At 46.6% G+C, this 22169-nt stretch overlaps 2 protein-coding genes across 2 annotated transcripts in view; both read left to right on the forward strand.

Annotated features, from left to right (window-relative positions):
• Nucleotides 1-3247: 3247 nt before the first annotated feature.
• On the forward strand, nt 3248-11106 carry PHF5A (PHD finger protein 5A). Its single transcript, XM_075574031.1, has 4 exons — nt 3248-3399; nt 5020-5043; nt 7941-8107; nt 10897-11106. Exons 1-4 carry the CDS (start codon nt 3348-3350, stop codon nt 10984-10986), a joined length of 333 nt encoding a protein of 110 aa, XP_075430146.1. The 5' UTR covers nt 3248-3347; the 3' UTR covers nt 10987-11106.
• An 8400-nt stretch (nt 11107-19506) lies between these two features.
• Nucleotides 19507-22169, forward strand: part of TOB2 (transducer of ERBB2, 2) — a 19511-nt gene continuing 16848 nt past the window's right edge. Inside the window, exon 1 of the mRNA XM_075574032.1 lies at nt 19507-19764. The gene's annotated coding sequence lies outside the window, so the exon portion shown is untranslated. The remainder of the gene's footprint in view (nt 19765-22169) is intronic.

Consider the following 22169-nt stretch of genomic DNA (forward strand, 5'->3'; position numbering starts at 1 on the left):
TGTCCCCACTTTTGAAGATTGGGACAACTCTGGCAGTTTTCCAGGTCTTAGGGATATGGCCTGCAGACAGGATAGAGTTGACTATGGACGCAATTGGTTTGGCAATGGCTCGCGCACCAAGTCGTAGGAACCTAGATTGTAGTAAGTCAGGTCCGCATTGGCTGCTTAGTTTTAGATTGAGGAGCGCTTGTGTAATCTCCTCCTAATAATAATAATGGTATTATTGCATTGTTTTATTTTTAATATTTATTGTATTTTATTATTAATTGTATCTTATTTACTGTATGTTATTAGTTGAACGGAAGGGGAGCACCCACCTGTGTAGCAGAAACCACAGGAGATGCATCCAACATCCAGGATCGGTGGGCCGAGTCCCCCTCTGTCACTGTGCTCGGGACACTTGTCGCCGCCCTCCCTCCTGTCGGTGACCCTAGTCTTCTCTTTACTCCCCACGTCACTACATCTCTCTCTCTCACACCTAAACCCTTCTCACATGCTGCGCCCTACGCCTGGAACTCCCTCCCTTTCAATGTCCACCAAGCACCTTCTCACTCTAACTTCAGAACCCATATGAAAACTCACATGGTCAACAAAGCATTTAATGAGTCCTGGATGACCACTACTCACTAAACTACAGTATGCTCCTATAGAGGCTCTAACTAATTGCTCACATGCCAATTAGATTGTAAACTCTTAGGGGTACACTCCTTTCTCTCAATGTTACATTCATATCTTGATGCACTTATCCCATCTGTATTATAGTATTCCCTTTGCAATTATTGTATTGTTCTAAAAATGGTACAGTTCTGCGCCGGGCGTGTAACGATGGCACTATAAAAATATACATACATCTTTTTCCTATCTTGTGGGAAAATGATAAATGTTTATCTGTTTGACTAATGACGGCAACATAATTACTTTGACAATAAAGGAACAGCGCTAACCCAACAATTGATGACTGACAGTCTTACCTCCAATACATTACATACATATGGTGAAACCCGTCCAAAGCATCTGTGGAAATGTTAAACTTTTAAACAATCATTTCAAAATGTGTCCAATTTGTTTAATATAAATGTGTCAACGAGCTTCACATAACCTAATAAAACATGCTACGATCTTTAGTTCACTTTCGTTCCAGGTGGGACTTCCGCTTTCAATAATAAATGTATTTCACTGTCTGAAATAAATGTACAGGCATACCCTGGTTTAAGGACACTCACTTTAAGTACACTCGTGAGTAAGGACATATTTACAATAGCCCCATACCCGTGTCCGTACGCTCGCTTCGTGAGTACGGACACTTATTCTGCCCAACAGACCGCCGTAGTAGTGACGTGCTGATTCCCCTCACCCAATAGGCAAACGGCAGCTCACGCATACACCTGTCAGCACGTCCTGAACAGCAATACCGACTCCCTATCTGTACCGAAGCACTGATAAGTGGAAAAAAGGTAGTGCTTCACTTTAAGTACATTTTCGCTGTACATACATGCTCTGGACCCATTGCGTGCGTTAATGCAGGGTATGCTTGTACTTGTATGTCTTTATTTATATAGCGACAAAAACAGAGTAGGGGGAGCGAGGGATGAGTAAAAGCACAGATGGAGAATAAAATGACGAGCGGTAATTACAATTGGTACACCACAATACGGTGGGGGGAGGGGGGGTGGGGATTAAGATGGTAAAAAATTAATCATATAATTGCTTACACGGCCTTGTGCAAACACCCTCTCAAGTTGGTATCTTTGTAGTGGATGGTGCCCCTACTGCAATGATGTGCAGGGGGGGGGGGGATTTAGGAGATATATCAATAAGTACTCACACGGCCCAGTGTGAGTAGAGGTGTAGGGCAGTTGTCTACACCTCTACTCACACTGGGCCGTGTGAGTACTTATTGATATATCTCCTAAATCCCCCCCCCCCCCTGCACATCATTGCAGTAGGGGCACCATCCACTACAAAGATACCAACTTGAGAGGGTGTTTGCACAAGGCCGTGTAAGCAATTATATGATTAATTTTTTACCATCTTAATCCCCACCCCCCCTCCCCCCACCGTATTGTGGTGTACCAATTGTAATTACCGCTCGTCATTTTATTCTCCATCTGTGCTTTTACTCATCCCTCGCTCCCCCTACTCTGTTTTTGTCTCTACGTTTCCGAAGGGCTTTGGATCATCCCTTTACTAGGGGTAGTAGCAGAAGGGATAACAAGAAATAACGCACATCGATAGAAATTAACCACAATCACTGGTTACATCACCACTCTGTAACTCTGATACTGAAGGTAAGCGCCTGGTTCTTCCACACTATCCATTTATTTATATAGCGCCATAAATGTACATAGCGCTTCTCAGCAGTAATATACGTGACAATCATATAAATAATATAAATAACACATAAAGGGGAGAAGTGCTTCAGACATAAAAGTAACATTTTTGAAAAGGAGTCCCTGCTCCGAAGAGCTTACAATCTAATTGGTAGGAAGGACATAGACAGTAGGAAGGTGTTCTGGTAAGTGTATCTGCAAGGGCCAAGGTTTATGTATGAGGTGTTAATTATTAGCAATAGAGATACTCATATGCTTCCTTAAGCAGGTGAGTCTTAAAGGTGGATAGAGAGGGTGCTAGTGGGGTATTGAGGGGAAGATGATTCCAGAGGTTGTGGGGCAGTCAGTGATAGACGTTTAAGGCGAGAGAGGGCTTTAGATACAGAAGGGGTAGAGAGAAGACATCAAGAAAAGTGAGGAGGAGAATACTTATCATTATTGTTTATTTTATTATTTCCCTAGTATTATTATTATTAGTAGTAATAGTTCTGAGCATAATAATATATACCTAATAAATATATATTCCAATGAAATAATTGTTGTCATCATCTATTAGTGAATGTCATTCTTGTATTTCCCATGTGTATTAGTTTATATGAATGAGGTTAATGTTGCTGTGAAACATTCTGTAATGTATACTCTTTAGTGCCCTGCAGGGCCTGGCACATGTAGAATTAAATAGCACAACTGATCACGTGATCTCACCTTCAGAAAGAGGCTTGGAGCTTGACAACCAATCAGAATGGAGGTAGCTGCAAAAGAAAAGCCGGGTCTATCACAAATGATCCAATCTGATGGCGAGGTCAGGCAGCGTCCAATCAGGCTTTGTTGGGGCGCGAGCCAATGAAAATGGGAATAGCTAGAAGGGAAGGGCGGGACAGCCAATCAGCAGAGAGCAGGTCGGCGTGGTAGCCAATCAGAGGAGAGACGGGGGGCTTGACCGGTGCGCCAGAGCGAGGCTTGGAACACACTAACATCGTGACCGCGCCGTTGGATTGAGCGCAGAGGGAGCGGGACATGGCCAAACATCACCCTGATCTGATCTTCTGCAGGAAGCAGGCCGGAGTCGGTGAGGAGGATCAGGCCTGGAAACTGATGACTTACTGAGCAGGCTCACTCAGGGGGATTACACTGATACTGAGCAGGCTCCCTCAGGGGATCTCACTCATACTAAGCAGACTCACTCAGGGGGATCACATTCATACTGAGCAGAATCACTCAGGGGGATCACATTCATACTGAGCAGACTCACTCAGGGGGATCTCACTCATACTGAGCAGACTCACTCAGGGGGATCACATTCATACTGAGCAGACTCACTCAGGGGGATCACACTCATACTGAGCAGACTCACTCAGGGGGATCATACTCATACTGAGCAGACTCACTCGGGGGGATCTCACTCATACTGAGCAGACTCATTCGGGGGGATCACACTCATACTGAGCAGACTCAATCAGGGGGATCACACTCATACTGAGCAGGCTTACTTGGGATCTCACTCATACTGAGCAGGCTCACTCGGGGGATCTCACTCATACCAAGCAGGCTCATCCTGGTGGGATCTCGCTCGTACCAAGCAGGCTCATCCTGGTGGGATCTCTCTCGTATTGAGCAGGCTCATCCTGGGGGGGGGGGGGGTCTCGCTCGTACTGAGCAGGCTCACTCGGGGGGAGGGGGATCTTGCTCGTACTGAGCAGGCTCACTCGGGGGAGGGGGATCTTGCTCGTACTGAGCAGGCTCACCCTGGGGGAGGGGGATCTTGCTCGTACTGAGCAGGCTCACCCTGGGGGGGATCTCGCTCGTACTGAGCAGGCTCACTCGGGGGGATTTCGCACGTACCAAGCAGGCTCATCCTGGTGGGATCTCGCTCGTATTGAGCAGGCTCATCCTGGTGGGATCTCGCTCGTACCAAGCAGGCTCATCCTGGTGGGATCTCTCTCGTATTGAGCAGGCTCATCCTGGGGGGGGGGGGGGGGGATCTTGCTCGTACTGAGCAGGCTCACCCTGGGGGGGATCTCGCTCGTACTGAGCAGGCTCACTCGGGGGGATTTCGCACGTACCGAGCAGGCTCATCCTGGGGGGGGGATCTCTCTCGTATCGATCAACCTCACTCGGGGGGGATCTCACTCATACCAAGCAGGCTCATCCAGGGGGGTTGGGGAGGGATCTCGCTCGTACTGAGCAGGCTCACCCTGGGGAGGGGGGGTCTTGTACTGATACTAATTTAGTGGTGACAAAAAATGTCACGGACATCTTTCAGGGGAGGAGACGCTGCATATGTACAATATATATACGTGCAGGGCATATTTAACCGTTTTAAATGTAAAGGTTGTTTTATATAAATCTGATTGTTCAGAAGATATGAGTTTGAAATATTACATGTACAGGAGGTAAAAATGGCACCCAGTGCAGTCTACAGGTAACCTCAGAAGCAACAGATTAGGAACGAACAATTTATTTTATTTTTTTATTATAAGAGCAGGGCATGTTTAGGGGGCAAGATAGCAACATAGAGGTAAACACATATAGGCTTCTGGGGGGTTGCTTTAAGGTGATTTGTGTAACAGGACCCCCACAGTGATTGTAATGTGTCTATATAGTCAGTTGCCTAATAAGAAGGGCGACCCTACATATGTAACTGACACCTGTGTGCCCTAACCGTTCCTTTTATTTGTTTTCATTGCAGCTATTGGGAGACTGTGTGAAAAATGTGAGTATCATTTTGTGAACCTGCTGCCTTGTTTTCCTTCTTGAACTCCTCAACCATGTTTTGTATAGCCTCGCAATTAGTGGTAATCTCGAGCTGTGTGACTTGTTTGAAGAGAATTATTATTTATAGTTCACGGGGTACAAAGTCCATAAATCAATGTGCGCACTGAACTGTCCCAGCGCTCAAGGATAATACCAGATCTTCGTTACGTTTGATTAAAGCCCCTCCAAGGCGAAACGCGTCGGAGGTGCTGGTCCTTGTTTTGTGCTTGCGAAATGCATCGGAGGTGCTTGTCCTTGGCTCACTAAAAAATATATTGGGTCATTTAACCCTTTCGGTGTCGCATGGCTACTACGTTATGGGGTCTGGCTCCATGACCGTGTTAGCTACATCCGAGAAAAAGCTTGTTCTCTTAGGGGTGATGGCGTCCTGTGCTCCGACGCGATGTGCGCTGATGGCGAACGGAAGAGGGATGACTCGTTCTGTCGTCGGTACTCAAACGGTTAACATGCCGGCGTTCCCGGGCTTTCTACCATCTTTATTTGTCACCTGTGGTGCAGGGCACAGCTATTTTTGTCTCTTGGTTGATGCTTGGGCTTTGTAGACGCGGTTTCAGGTTTGCTTGGGTACTGCTTGAACTTTAACAGTTGCTAGCAACGGATAAATGTGAAGGGAGCGATATCTAATAAATACTCAGATTTATAGCAGGTGTGATCCAGTCATTGTTACAAGGGCCATTTGACCTAGCATTGGCCATCGTTCAGCACTTTATTCTAGTACAGTTTAGGCTTCGTCTATTTAATACAAGGTTTTCTGGGTATATGACTGCTACTGATGTCATGTTTATGACATCATTGTAGCGTTATGATGTCACTTGCTGCACCGAGCATCCTTTCCATCCAGATTAACCTTGTTAATGTCCAAATACAGAGGCTCCCAACCTTTGTTACACTGGGCTCCCCCTGCTAGCAAATATTTGTTCTGCGAACCCCTAATTAATCTTATTGCCTATCGCTAAATAACGATGTGACCGATCCCAGGCAGTATAGTGTCCTGAGCTCGTGGGGGGAACACACGATTAATAACACCCCAAACTGCCCCTCAGTGTGTGCAGGCTGCATGGGGGGTATAGCTGTCGCTCACTGTGGGAGCCTCCAAAGTCACACCCCACAATGCCTTGCTGCTGTGGATGCAAAGCATTGTGGGGAAGGTCCTGCTGTAAGTGACAGCGATACCCCCCAGGCTAAGGTGCAGTTTGGGGCCTTACTAAGTGCGCAGCCCCCACACGGGTTCAGGACCCCACTATACTGTCTGGGATCCGCATTACAGGCTGTAGGGGTTGGAAATCACTGTCCTAGTAAATGCCGCTGCGAATGGGTGTATGTTGTCACATCTTCCCCAGGGGACTGTTGTGTACGTGAGAGCCATGGAATGTTACTATAGTTATCTGACAACTATAGGAAGTTGTTGTTGTTGTTAATCGTTTGTTAAATTCTTTACAAAAGGTTGTTTTTTTTTTTAATTGCACCAACAAGACGTCGTTGTTGTGGCAGATTGTATAAAGCAGGGGAGGCCAACCCCGGTCCTCAAAGGCCACCAACGTGTCAGGTTGTCAGGATATCCCTGCTTCAGCACAGGTTGCTGTCATTCTGACTTGGCCACTGATTTAGCCACCTGTGCTGGAGCAGGGATATCCTGAAACCCTGACCTGTTGGTGGCCCATGTGGACTGGAGTTGGCCACCGCTGGTATGGAGTATTTCCCACCTCCGCTCTGAGGCGGGCGTGTCGGCATCCAGAAACGGGCGCTTGGACGTACTGCTGCGTTTTTTTGGGAGCAGCGGCTTTGCCATACATGGGAACGGATTCTTACATTGGAAGTTAGACTTGTCGTTCTTTCAAATGTGGAGGTTTTGGGGGGGCAACAAGAGTTATGCATAGACGCAGAATCACAACGCCTCCTACTGACGCTCCCCAGGGTGCAAGCTGGGGGGAGGGGGTGTACTCTGGTACATAGTGGCAGGGTGAAAATGCCATGGTTTTGCACCAACATTTCCATGATAGGCCTATGTAGACCCCTTAAAGCAGCAGTCCAAGCTGCGTTTAATAAGTAAATAATGTCCCCTTTTTAATATTTGCATCAATACAATCCCCACAAGTAATTAGCTAAGTTGATGATCGATCCGGTCTCCTGTGATCGTTCGGCGAAGATTCAGCTCGGGAGTTGACTAAATGGCCGTCAGTGCAGCAGAAGAGGACCCAAGATGCAACGTTCTGTGGGGAATATCATGTGACCAGGCAGTCACTAGATACAATTGGTGCACTGCTAGAGAGAGGGCAGGGCTCAGATGGGTGCGCCAGGGCCTGTTGAGGAAGGGGATGTGACTTTGTAAATGGTTGCTATAGAAACAAAAATGCTTGTTACGTTATAATATATTAAAATGTAATTCGCGGTTGTTTAAAAAATAATAAGCTACGAGTATTTTCTCATAGTACAGAACCGATGTATTTAAAAAAAAAAACACGTAGGATATTGCTGTGTCTGCAGCTTTAAAGGAGCGTGTAATTAAACCGAGCTGTAAATCCGGAGGTCTGTATCTGGAAACGGGGGGTTTCCAGAGCTGAAATTAAGTGTGTTCAGCTCCGGAGACCCTCTGCTTCAATCCTGTGCTAATAACGACCGCTCGGATTGTCTGTTTAATGTGTTCAGAAGTTTATGGTCTCGTCCTTAACTGATAATTGCAACCCTCATCTTCAACCAGATTTACAGCTCCGTTTAATTACAGTCTCCCATTTTTTTTTGGCACCCTTCCATTATGTTGCTTCTGTCGCGGGTTGCGTGGCGGCACCGCGCCTTATCACCGTAGTGACCTCCTTCCCCCCCCCCCCCCCCCTGCAGGTGACGGGAAATGCGTGATCTGCGACTCCTACGTGCGTCCGTGCACGCTGGTGCGGATCTGCGACGAGTGCAACTACGGCTCGTACCAGGGGCGCTGCGTGATCTGCGGGGGGCCGGGGGTGTCTGACGCTTACTACTGCAAGGAGTGCACCATCCAGGAGAAAGATGTAAGTGACGGAGACGGGGTGCGCAGGGAGATGTGGGGAGCGGGGGATCCGTCCGGAGCGACTGCTCCCAGTTTGTGCGCAGAGCACACCGCGCTTTTTGCACCGCCGACAGGCTGCCGCTGGTGTAGCAGATCTTTGCACTAACTCCGGTCCTCGAGAGCCGCCAAGGGGTCAGGTTTTCAGGATATCCTTGCTTCAGCACAGGATGCCGTCTTTGATTGAGCCACCTGTGCTGAAGCAGGGATATCCTGGCAATCTGAGCTGTTGGTAGCCCTTGAGGACTGGAGTTGGCCACGCCTGTGTTGGGCTGCGGCCCCGGTGTCAGCGTTGCCCGCCTGCCAGGCTGGTGGCGCGTACAGCGGAGATCCCCGGGCTGCACGGAGCTGCAGAGGGAAAGACGGGTTGGCCGTGGGCGTGGCCATGATGTCACCCAGCAGGTTCACCCTGATTGGCTGAACCGCCGGGGAGCATGGCCACCGCTCCGTCACCAGTTCTGAAGACAGTTTTTCTGTAGTGGGCCGGCCCCATTAAGGGACAGTTCTTGTCCCTGCAGCGGGGAACTAGCCGTGTACTGTTCTGTGTTTACAAATGGTGGGAGTCTTGCCTAAAATTATATTGGGGTCTGCGCTGACGCATTTGCATAATCAAAATGTAGGGGGGGGGGGAGTTTCTACAAGCAACAGAGAAGCCCAATGCTACATCCAACATGACACAAATACACAGTAAAATACTTATATATATTCTCTTGAAATAGGGTCATTTAGTTTAACCCTTTGGCCAAAGCGTTGTAAGCTTGCGAGCCATGACAAGGCAGACACCTGTTCGCAAGTCCTAACACTACCAGAGAAAATACTATTATACCTCTATTAGGATTAAATTCTCATTTACCTCTATTAGGAGGGAGAAAGACCACAGTGGGTCTATATCCAGCAGAATGAAAAAAGACCTGCTGACGTGGGGAGGGGCGGGCTTAACGTGGGAAGGAGGCGCCACTAACCTCCGACAGCTGAGAATAAGTTAACAAAACACAGAACCCCAACAAGCTCTTTTTAGGAACCCCTGAGTTGTTTGTTTTTTTTTCTGCCTGAAACACGATATATTGATGATGGCGCTAAGATTCTGTTTAAAAAAAAACCCACACAATTTTTAAGCTGACAGCCAACGCGGGAACCGGTCAAAAATAGCGTTTTTTTTTTCTTAATACATCGACCTGTGCAAATGTGACCCCGTTCCCCTCCCATCCTTCATCTCGCTTCAAACATACCTGAAATTGGCGTGACTGTCTCTATTTATATATTTTAAAAAAAAAAAAAGGCTGCGCTTGTGATACCTTGTGGCTGTTGACTCTGGAATCTGTGATAAATGCTCTAGCACATGGGGGGCTGAGCTCCAGCCCTGAAGCCCCCCCCAACTGGTCAGGTTTTTTGAGGCTATCCTTGCTTCAGCACTGGTGGCTCAGAGACTCGGCAGGAGGGGGTGCTCGAAGAATCGGGTCAAACTGAGTCTTCGGCGCGACGGGCCGGTCACGTGAGCGGTTGCCCCAATGAGGACGACCCAGCTCTGTGACGTCACACACGTCCCTGGACACGCCCGCCACGGCGCGTCTACCTTGGCCACAGAGCAATGTAAACCATGACCTGCCCCAAATAATTTGACCTTTTTGGTAAGACCGACAAATATCCGTTTGTAAAACATGTCGTTGACGTGACACTGCCACGTACCAGTTAATAGAACATTTATAGTGGTGTTCGGCATTATTAAAACCGATCTAATACAGCTGTGTCTCTTGGCAATATCAGTTGTATGGTAAAGTGCAATGTGGTCTCTAGTTACCGAGAGGTGTAAGGGGGGAGATTACCGTATTCCCTCTGCTAAGGCGCACCGTTTTTCCGATTTTTCATGTCTGAAATCGGGGTACGTCTTGGAACCTGTGTTTTTTTTTTTATGTGTCTTCTAGGGGGCACAAACCCCCTCACTTACCATGATTCGGGATAGGTCCCATGTCAGCGGAGGATGAAGCGGGCGGCGGCAGGACAGGGCCTATGTCTGCAGGGGGATTGAATTTAAGACAACGGGCGGGCGGTGGCAAGGTAAGACATCATAGCGTGAGACCTGAGCAGGAGGAGAGCAGCCTCGGAGAACGGCTGGGGAGGAGCGCGGTGTAACACCGGAAGTTGACCGGTGTCCGAGTTCAGTGTTACAGCGCGCTCCTCCCCAGCCCTTCCCCGAGGCTGCTCTCCTCCTGCTCAGGTCTCACGCTATGATGGTCTTCTCCTGCCGCCGCCCACCCGTCCGTTGTCTTCAATTCGATCCCCTGCAGACGTGGGACCTCTCCCGCCGCCCGCTTCATCCTCCGCTGACGTAGAACCTCTTCTTCTAAAACAGGGTGAGAAGTCATTTTCCTCAATTTTTTTGTAAGTGCCAAATCGATGGTGCTTCTTACAATCGAGGAAATACGGTAGTTAGAGAGTGGCGTTGGCAAACGGCATTAACCTTTGGGTGCCGCGGCACATGCCCACTCCTCGGAGTAATCACGTGATTGCAACATCACAGGAGGCGGACGAACGAAAAGTCGTTGTCGTCCGGCCAGATCACGTTGTGCTTAATGCACCCCCCCTAGAAAACAGGCAGACCGCCCATGATGCAGGTGCTGTCTTTTACGTGAGACCCAGGTTGCCAGAACCTGTAATTTGGTGGCTATGTTACGGGACACCCTATGGTTAAGGTGTTTCGCAGGGCCCTGTGTCCTCCGTTCTGTTCCAACTCTCCTTTTTTGTTTTCTCCCCCAGAGAGACGGCTGCCCCAAAATTGTCAATCTGGGCAGCTCGAAAACAGATCTCTTCTACGAGCGGAAGAAATACGGTTTCAAGAAGAGGTGATCCAGACACTGGCTCACTGCAGGGGACGAGGATCGCAATGCTAAATATGTTTGTGGGGACGGCACGCGTTTTGTAAAGTTGCTGAAATCATTAAAGCGTCTTTTTACAAAAAAGTAATAATTTTTTTAGATGCAATAATTGTGGGTGTTTTATATACATAGAAATATGGAGAGATGCATGCTGGGTATTAGAGGCAGGGAGTGCGATGAATGTGTCCGAAACCAAGCGCAAGTCTGTGACATCACAAGGGTGAAGAAATTAAAATGGCGGTGGGCCGGACACATCACAAGAAGAGATGAGGGGAAATCCACAAAGATGGAACTCGACTGGATTCCTAGAGAGATAAAAAGACGAGGACGAGTAAAAGTGTGAGTGTGAGTGTGTGTGTTTCCTTATTTAACACTTTTTTTTTTTTTTTTCCCATCTTGCTTTTGGTAGCACTTGGAATCCAGTAAAGTACCAAAGAGTCATTTGTGCGTTTTGGGGAGGAAAGCAGGCGTAAGGTGCCAGAGCCATAATTAAATGAACTTTAATTACAATAGATCTGCTTTAAATAAAGACACCTGGTAGAAAATAAAATGAAACACCCTCCCCCTCACCCATTTACTATCCCAGATGAATTCCCAATATTAATTTCAGAATCGATGGTTCCTTAGGCCGCGCTTCTAGTAATGGCTACGTGGACGTCAGCCACGTCCATAGCTATTGTGATTCCTGCACTCCGGTGCAGGAGACCAAGGGAGGGTGACGAGGCGTGGTGGGGGCGTGGCCTTGAGCAGCCCGCCCTCATTGGCTGAATCGCTGACGTCACGCGGCGATCACCGAAAGTCAAAATCCTTTGACTACCGGCGATCCGACCGCTCCGTTGCACTGCAGCGCCGTCACGCCCACTATGGGCACCCGCGACGGACTGCGTGTACATGCTACGACGCTGCGGTCCATCGCCAGTACTATAAGCGCAGCCTTATTCCCTCTTTCAACAACTTGTCTATACACAAATATACATTTATTTTTCTCGTTTCAAAATCAATCCTGCAGTCAGTGTAGCTCAGCAGCTACCATGTATCCTTAAGAAGGTAACAATCTATTGTTACAATTTGCAGCTCAAACTGCTGGGAACATTGGCAACAAATGATCACAAACAGGAAAGTGTTGCAAAGATCTTGCACTGCTGGGGAGGTGGCTAAAAGCCTTCTGTAGAAATCACAGGATGCGCATTATTTTGAAAATAATAAAAAGTATAGTATCTAATACTAGAGAACTGATTTTTATTTAAACTAATAAAACACGCAGGACATTGCATGGATTGCTCCCACGCCTCCCTGATCACCCAGCACGCAACGGAGGGTTCCGCAGAACGCAGCGGTGTGAAGTGTTAATCGGTGAGTTCCTCGTGCCTGTAACACTTGTTGATGGTGAAACCCGAGAGCACCGATCGGGTTTGCCCTTGACACGGTTGCTGTTGGCAGCTGGGAACTCACCTAGAGAAATATACACCTGCTGCCAGTCGCGTTGGGATCATTTTTAAACTTTGAAAATATCTTCTCCTGTGTGTTAAAGTGGGCGTCCCAGGCGGCAGCCAAAACTGCTTATCTGCTTCCTATGTTGCTTTTTATTGTGTGGAAGAGATCTCTTCTCGCCCTTTCCTAAGGAGTTTTTGTTCTCTAAATGTAATGCTCTGTTCAGGAGATGGACGCGTTTGAAATAAGTGCCCGCAAGGTTAAAATGCAGCTTTCCCCAGAGTCCGGTGCGGTGTGAAGGTTACCATGGTAACCGCGGAAGCTAGCGTTTCAGAAAAATAACGCTGGGTTTTTTTTAACCTGCAAAAATCCGGACATGCTCTGGGCAAAATACTAATGAGTTAAACGCACATGCTCCTGGGGGGGAATTGCTGCTTGAAAAGTTGCAATAAACCGTGTCAAATACTTGTCTGGTGTTTAAAAATGGCATCAATTACCTTCGTTTTAACCTATTAAAGGCAGGATACTCCCTCACCAAAATATCCGTTTCTAGCCTTGTGTTTTAATGTGTAGAGCGAGGGCTAGGATATCAATAAAATAAGCAAGCGTAATCCTCCCGAGTGAGGGAAGTCACGCCGTGTGTCGCCGTGTTCTGCGTGTCCACTAACTCCTGTACTGCCATAGATGGGGACTGTTTGGGGACAACAGCAGCTTCTTTGGCAGTGATATCTCCCCTGTGTCAGACATATCTCTGCAGTGAAGTCATTTTGTGACATTGCATCTGCCTGTCATCTGGTTGGTTCTTTACAGTAAAGCAGAAATGATTATTTTTATACCGTATTTGAGGGGAGGAAGGGTCCCCCCTCTGCTATTTTTTCTTTCTTGAGTTAGTTTTAGGTGCTGGTCTCTCTTTTTTGGGTGAATCAAAATGGCTGCCGAACCACAGGCCGAAAGGAAGCCCGGATGTATAAAGTTTTGCGGCTTCCTGTTTTATGACCACGGCAGCCATGTTTAAATGCGCAGGAAATGCGCCGGTACTTGAAACTGTAGATATTTCTGAAAACACGGGGGGGGGGGGGGGTTGGGGGGTATAGATCTGCCTGCAGAGCACCAACCTGATCCAAATGGAAATGGGCCCTCCCCTCTCTGCTTCAGTTACTGGCATCCGGGGGGGGGAGGGCCTGGGCATGTCATGTGACTTCCTGGAGTGTCACAAGGTGCAGAAGGGCCAGCTGTCCGGTGACGCCACCTACAAAGGTTAAGTTATATTTACATCTGATGCCTGGAACGTGCCATAAATGATATGGCCAACATGGCTGCAACGTTACAAGCATCTCTGCGGCAGCAAAGGGGTTAAGGGACGCCGGCCATGAAAAAGAGGGTTTTACTGCCCTGATTACGAGGGGTGTGCGCTTTGTAAGAGGTGCTGCTAGCTGAACGCCACCCTGTCCTGACTAGTAAGAAAAGCTCCCGGCTCACTGATACCAGCAGAAAATACTCCACTGGTTTCATTGGGTTCCTCCCCGCCCTGCTACGCCCTTTGGAAATATTGCTAGCTAATCAAGGAGTTATTTAACTCTTGATACCTACAGGGACTGCAATACTTAATACTTCAACCAGTGGCAGTCTCCCAGAGATAATCGGTGGTCGGCGACTTCCCAGGAACCCCCCCTTCACTTTTTGGTTCACAGTCAACGAGAAGTCTGGTTCACTTGCCCGGCTGAGACAAAATGGCCGCGGGGATCGGAGCAAACATCCGGTGACCGATGGGAAAAGTAGCAACATCAACGGTAGAAAACGTTGCGACTTTCTAGTTGTGACTCCGCGGCCATATTTGTATTTGTGTCAACTGCCACCAGAAAACACAAAATGACACGTATCTTGGGAATTATGGGGTGGGGGCGACCCTGGAGGTCGTGGGGCCACGGCATGTCCGAGGGACCCCTCCAGGTAAGCTGTACTGCGGAATATGTTGGCGCTTGACAAATAAACGATAGGTTAAAAATACAAATCATTTGGGGGAGGGGAATGGTGCTTCAGAGGACTATTTATGGTTGTATAATGTTGGCACTGTCCTTGTATACTGCTGCCTGCCCTTTGGACACTTAACTCTTCACTTCCTGCATAGCAGCTTACGCTAAACACATACACTAACGTCCTACACAAAATCATACGAGCTTTGGAAATGGCACGTGGACTCCTGACCCCCCCTGTCCAGCTGGGTAGCCTGGCACTGTCCCAGGGCCCAGAGGTGGTAGTCGCTCAAAGAACGCGCACAAGTGAATCAAACACAAAGAAAACTGTGCGTTCTGTCACGGACGGGTTATCTGAGAACAAATATGGCGGCAGATATACACTCCCCGGACCCTCCAAGGTCGTTTGAAGGTTATCTTATTTGGTAAATAACAGATGTTGAACTTACAATTAGGTTAAAACGTTTGGGGCGTGTAACATATTCAGGCGTATTTACCAAGACGGGCGGGCTCCATAAAATACCTGGGCTACAAGACGGCTTAATGCCCTATTTCAGTCAATGGGCCATATTTCATAAGCGTTGTTACCCCACAAGGTGAGATCCCGGCTGGCAGGCATCGTTCACTTAAATGGGCCATATTGAGTAAACTGTGCTCAGAGGTGCCATGATTTATTCAGCCAGCAGGTGTCGCTGAACATTTTCCTAGGGCATACACCTGCTCACACGTCCCATTAATATTCCCGACAGGTGGTAGGCAGTGAGAAAACACAGGGGGGGGGGGGGGTTCTTTATTATGGGAACCGAGATGTAAATCTTAAACGTTTGCGATTGAAGCATTGTTGACCTCTCTGGCACCGGATGGGGTTAATAATCCCAGCTCCAAGCCTTCCGACTGGCCGGGCCTGTTCTGGTTTATATGGCGTCAGGTGGAAGACTGGAGACTACATGCCTTGGCGTGTAAATATGGACAGAGACACCTTAAAAGCACCCTTGTGGTGTGGGTGTCACCCTTCTTTCCATGACGCCCAACCCTCTTGCGTGCCTCAGTTTCTCCAAAAAAGACTTGAGTGGGATCATCTCCTTTGTACTCACCAATTTCAAACAGGCATTAATGGGATCACTCTTTGAAAAGTCAAGATAATTTGTTGACACGCATCTTTGCCTCATAGTCTTCAATAGGATCACTGTCCTACAATTGAGATCACCCTCTTACGGGGGGGGGGGGCATCCTCTTACTTTAGGATCACCCACTTATGTTAGGCACCCTTCTACGTTAGGGGGGGGGGGGGATCAGTTGTCCCTCAAGTTAAATGGGATCACCCTCTAAAAGGTTAGGACCACCTTCTCACACAGAGCTCCCCTCCCCCCTTTCCAAGATCCTAATGGGATCACCCTCTTACACATGTTCCAAAAGGATCACCCACTTGCATGTTTCCAACCCAATGGGTTATATTCTGTAACAACCCCGTTTGTATATCTACACAGCACATTTTTGTCAGAGTTACATAAATAGACCGTAGTATTAGTAGAAGCCAGTGAAAAAGAATTTTATTATCATTCCAACAATGCTAATAATGATCAAGCTTTATTATAACACGTTGAATAATGCCGTTAAATAGTGTTTTTCTTTTGATACAGCAGGACATTAGATATGGGAGAGGTCTCGGGCTATTCATAGCCTTATAATTACATGGGGAGACAGGTAGGCCGGGGTAAGGCCTTGAGTGGTGGTGTGGCCTGTTTTTGCACTCCCTTCCAGCACCTGAGGGGTTAAAATGCACCCAGGCCTACGCATAGGCCTTGATCTCCTGCTACACTCCCACTCCATCAACTACAACTCCCAGCAGCCCTTGCTTCCTGGTTCCCTTGGCCAATATACGTAGGTTGACGCACCAACACACCTCTCCCCCCGATTGGCCGAGCCTTGCCACCAATCGGCTGTCGACTCTTGCCCCGCTCAGCCAATCGGACTGCTGTTGCTAGCAAGGCGATTTTATTTTTAGCCCTCGCTCTTCTCACCAGAATGGCATATTTGCTGTGAACTGCTCACCCAGAGGTATCACTGCGCCCATTCGAAACAGGACAAAGTAGTCCCTGTGATGTCAACAGTAACCCTTTCATTTGCCAGATTTGAGAGGAAATAAAGCAGATGGCGCCTGTTGCTATGTCATATGCTAAACCCAGTCCAAAAACATGGCAAGGGGACCATATAAGTCTTATTTGCAAAGATATTTATTACCCCTTACCATATGTTAATAACATAGATATGATATATAATTTCCTCACTGCTGTATCTTATGCCAATTATCTAGGAATCACAATGCTAACTACCCTTTATACTTCATATATATATATATATATGAAACAGTACGCACTGATTGCCATTTTTTTTTACTGTAAGAGATCTCTTCTCGTCCTTGTTTCAACGTGGCTTTTATTTTTAAAATGCGCTGCTGGGTTCAGGAGATATCAGCGGTTTAAATATGACGTGTCGGGGAGGTTAAAATGGAGCTCGGCGCAGTGTAAAGGTTACCATGGTAACCCCAGGAGCTAGAGATTAAACAATCACTATTTTTAACACTGAACGTTTCGGTGGGGATTGCTGCTTTAAATACATTTCCACATAAAATTATGTATATTCTAATGTTGGATTATTCACAGAAGGTTTAAATAACATTTATGAGTCGTTGCTTTTTATTTGATTCTCTATGGCTCCTGTCCTCAAGGGCCATCAACAGGTCAGGTGTTCAGGATATCTCTGCTTCAGCACAGGTGGCTCAGTCGTTGACTGCACCACCTGTGCTGAAGCAGGGATATCCCTAAAACCCTGCGTGTCGGTGGCCCTTGAAGACTGGAGTTGGCCGCCCCTGCTCTATGGCAATGGAATGAAGGATATTCCTAATTTATAAGGGTTCCCACTAAATGTATTCCATGTAGAGTGGGGCGTATTGCGGGCGCCAACATCTGAAGAGACAAACGTGAATCGGAAACGTACATGTCACTGGGAGGATTCTGAGTGGGGCAATTCCATCTGAGTGTGAGTAATTCATTATTAGAGGTAACAATGCAAATGTAGAGGCCTTCTGTTGAGTGAGACTCACTTATAATGCATTTGACAGCATTCTCAGTGACCGACACTCACTCAATATGTCCATCTGTTCAGTAGGACTCACTCAAAATGTATTGACCTCCTTCTACTTCAAATGCTTTTGACGGCCTTGTCAGTGAGCAACACTCAAAACTTCCTTCTGCTGACTGAGACTTACTCAAAGTACACTGACCTCTCCATCTGTGTACTCAGTGAAACTCACTACACATGCTTTTGGCAGCCTCTCCGTTTAGATAGAGGCCGTCTTGGTGACTGACCCTCCCTCCAAATGCCCTCCTATTGCGTAAGACTCGCTTCTAGTCCAGCAGCCACGCAGTGAGTGCGATTCACTTCTAATGCACTGAGTTACACTCAATAGAAACACGCCAGCCTCTGCCTTCCACTGAATGAGACTGAATAAATGAGTTAGGACAGCTGTAAGAAAAAACACACTTAGGCCCAGTTTATCTATCAACCAACTATCTATCTCATTATCTCCAGCCCTCGTCGACCCACTTCTGGATGCAGATCTCCCAGGTGCTGCGGTTACAGCCTCTTTCCACGTTTCTTCAACACATTTTCTGATCCCATCTTACTTTTGGTCGTTGTCTTGGGTTTTTGATCTCCCTTGGAATCCAGTTGAGCACCATCTTTGTCCAACGATGGTCATTTCTTCTTGCCATATGTCCGTCCCAGCGCCATTTTGTTATTTCTTCGGCCATGTGATGATGTCACGGACTTGTGTTTACTTTCGAACCCACTCCTCCTTGTTCCTTTCTTTCCTGGTAATACCCAGCACGCACCTCACAGTACTTCCTCTGAATTATCTGCGCACTTAGGGCCTACATTTTGCATCCGTACAGAATTGGCAGAATACACTGGTCAAACGCTTTTCTCTTGAGGCTCTGTGGGAGGTTCGTACCTATTTGAATGTATTTATATATACAAAATTGTCGGCATATAAATCAGAACTTTTTCATTTAAATGTATTTTTGCATATTTCCATGTACCTATCAGTGTGTGTATATTTATGTATATATATATGTGGGTGACCAGATGTCCCGGGATTGCCTTGGTTTTGGCATTGTGCCCCAGTGACTTTTTAAAAAGTGCCAAAACGTTCATTTTAAAAAGTGCGAAAACGTTCATTTTAAAAAGTGCGAAAACGTGCATTTTGTTTGTTTGCCATTGCGCTGCCAGCAAGAGCCGATCCTGCACATTTATGATCAGTGGGAAAAAATGATCACCCTAATGTGTAGTGTGTGTGTGTGTGTGTATATATATATATATATATATATATATATATATATATATATTCCACAGAAGCAGCCGGCACTCCACTTGCAAGTAGAACAAATTGGGTGCTTGCAGGAGACAGCACTCTGGTAAGTTTGATCACAAGTTTTTTTATTGAAAAAGACACATAAACCACATTTTTGGCTTTCAATACAAAAACTTGTGATCAAACTTACCAGAGTGCTGTCTCCTGATTTCGTGCTTCAAACGGTATCGTATGGTTTATATATATATATATATATATATATATATACACACACACACACACACACACACACACACACACACACACACACACACACACACACACACACACACACACACACACACACACACACACACACACACACACACACACACACACACACACACCTTTCTTGATCCCCAAATCTTTGTATCCATTTTCATCTTCCATGTAACTATCTTCTTATTTACTCAATAGAATTAGACACCTACAGATCTAAAGCTACAATATATAGAATTATATAAATAATGTATCAATATATCTCCTTTAGAGCTATAAGTATCTGTCTACATTGTAAAATGCATACATGTATGTGTATATATAAAGTTTGATCGCCCCGGCAGTGAAACGGTTACATTTGCTGCAGGGTAGGCTCCTGAATGTAGTTCCGGCGCCCCCTCCCCTCTCCCCTGAGCCGCAGCACCCTGGGTGTGTGTGTGTGTGTGTGTGTGTGTGCGTGTGGAGCACCGGATCCCTCCGCAGGGTTGCTAAGGGTGAAACTTTTCCCCTGACTTCCCTCACTTTGGGCCAGGAGGAGGAGAGGCTGCGGGATCCCAGCGGGCTCAGAAACCCTCCTCCGAAACAGCACCCTAAAAAAAGAGAGGGAGGGGAACCCCCCAACACACACCCCACAAGCTCTTCCCTCCTCCTCCTGCTGCCCCCAAAGACACAACCAACCCAAGCATCAGGATTCTGACACCCAACTACCGACCAAGTAAGGACCCCTAACCGGTCTGGGGGTGAACCCCCCCCCATTATCTGTATCCCCCCCCCCCATTATTTGTACCCCCTCCCCCCCAGGAACCCAAAGCTTCTGTTCTGTGGGAGGGCAGGAAATGTGTGCGGGCGGGGACGTGACGGTAGAAGTTGTGCTTTTTATTTCCCCCATTTGTAAAGGGTATTTGGGGTATTTTGTGCCCCCCTGTTTGTGTTTATGTAATTGGGTGGGTGGTCGGAGACCGCCGGGTGTGGGAGTGCAAGTGTTAATTCTCGCTGTACTTTGCCTTTTCATGGCTGCTGTTGTTTTTTATGGTTGTGGGTCAGAGGCTGGGGGGGGGGGGGAGGGAGTGGAACCCATGTAATGGATCCCATGTAATGGATCTCAGTAACCCATGTAATGGATCTCAGTAACCCATTTAGGATCTCTAATCCCGTTTCATGCTTCCACGACTTGGTCTCATAGGTGTGAGAAGCCGGATCAAGGGCTTGTCACCTGCTTACCCCACCCTTGTGTTTGCCCGAAAAACCCCATATAGGGTCCAAAGTCCCCTCTTCCGCAATATCCCATATATGGGATCCCTTTTCCTCCAGTATGGGATCAGATGGATCAATGTAAACAGGATCTGCTTGGGTAGCTTGCCCTTCCCATAAAGCTCTCTACAATTTCCCCTAAGGGTGATCCTGTTGGCATATGGGACATGGGACCAGGATCTGGCTGAGCCAGTCCCCTAAATATTCCAATCTGTTTGCTAATGAAGCGCAGTGCTGCGGGAGTTAAAGATCCAGATACATGCCATGTTAATGAGGGAAAGCTGTCGCTGGCCCAAAGAGCTTACAATCTAAATAACCCTTGCCCTGCTGCCCGCTCACCTTTATCGGGCTCCGCTGGCCACCGCGCTACACTTTAATGTTAATCTTCACGCCCCGGATTAAAAACAGCCCACACTTGTTTTAAAAATCTAATTTTAACTTCAGGTTGTTAGTGGGGTTTTTTTTTTGTAATTTTATTTTATATGTTTTAAATAAATCAAACTGCTGATGTTTTTTCTCTCCGCATGGAGGCTAATTAGACAGGGTACGCTACTATTAAAGATGTGTGTGTGTGTATATATATATATATATATATATATATATATATATATATATATATATATATATATATATATATATATATATATATATATATATATATATATATATATATATTATTTATTTATATATTTATGGTGGGTAAAAAAAGTGACAAAAACCCTCCACAGTAAAGCATATAGCAACTGTAAATATTACTGTATGTTCATTTGCATGTCTAAGACATGCAAATGAACATACAGTAATATATTTTCAGTTGCTATGTATGTATGTATGTATGTGTGTGTGTGTATATATATTATACACACCATTTTTTCCCCATTTTTTTTCCCCTCATGTTTATCCATTATAACCTACTTATATTCTATAACATATGGTTACTGGGATAGGCCCTGCTATCTTTTACCCCTCTGATGATGCCAGCACACGCTTCTGTCAGGTTGGCCTTGCTATTGATTAAAATACAACCAAAATTTCAAGGACAATCCTCTTGTTCCTGAAACGTACAAGCATCCCTCAGAAGGTTGCCCAGGAAATAGTGGGGTGTGTTAAACCTTCTGTATGTTTTGGGGTGTCTTTCCCCAGAGAAGGGGGAGTGGGTTTTTGTATCCCACACAGTCCCGGTGCATATGCTCCAGATACACTGGCCCAGATGGCTGCAGATTACAAATCCGGGTTCGGCTAATCCCTGAGTAATGCGGCCTCAATTCTTCCCCTAAGGAGGTTTCCATAAGGATGGCCTGGGCTGCCCTGGCCCAAACCACATCCAAAGAGAAATGTCAGAGTTCAAATTGTGCTGGTACAAAGTGTGCGTGTGTGTGTTTTATTTTACACACGTGTATAGCTATTATATTTCTGTGTATTCAAACATAGTGTGTGTACAATATATACACTAGATCTGTGTATTTTTATTTTAATGTGTATAGTTTTTACATTTATGTATCTATGTCCCGCACAAATAGATACACACGTTTTTAGTTGTGACATCTAATATACACACAAACACACTGAGATCCTTTCCGGACCTTATGAGCATGTTCCTAATCTTCCAGCTCAGTGTAGAGAAGGCTGGATGTGTCTGAATTTATCAGGACCAGCGCTAACACAAGGGAGGTAGTTATCCATATTCACATTATCTGTGTGGGGTTAGTGTGCATTATTCTATATGGCTACAGTATTAATTTGACCTCCGTGATATTCAGATTGTATTTGTGTCACACGCACAGACACCTCCCTACACACACTGCCATTGATTTGTATTTTATGAATCCTGGCAAATTTCAGCTTGATTACACCTAGAGATCCAAAGCT

This window comes from Ascaphus truei, chromosome 17 (genome assembly GCF_040206685.1).
Source record: "Ascaphus truei isolate aAscTru1 chromosome 17, aAscTru1.hap1, whole genome shotgun sequence".
Classification (NCBI taxonomy): Eukaryota; Metazoa; Chordata; class Amphibia; order Anura; family Ascaphidae; genus Ascaphus; species Ascaphus truei.

Coding starts and splice junctions, on each gene's coding strand:
- PHF5A (XM_075574031.1), top strand. CDS start 3,348: ATGGCCAAACATCACCCTGATCTGATCTTCTGCAGGAAGCAGGCCGGA. Junction 3,400..5,019: donor CAGGAAGCAGGCCGGAGTCG/GTGAGGAGGATC, acceptor TTTTCATTGCAG/CTATTGGGAGACTGTGTGAA. Junction 5,044..7,940: donor TGGGAGACTGTGTGAAAAAT/GTGAGTATCATT, acceptor CCCCCCCTGCAG/GTGACGGGAAATGCGTGATC.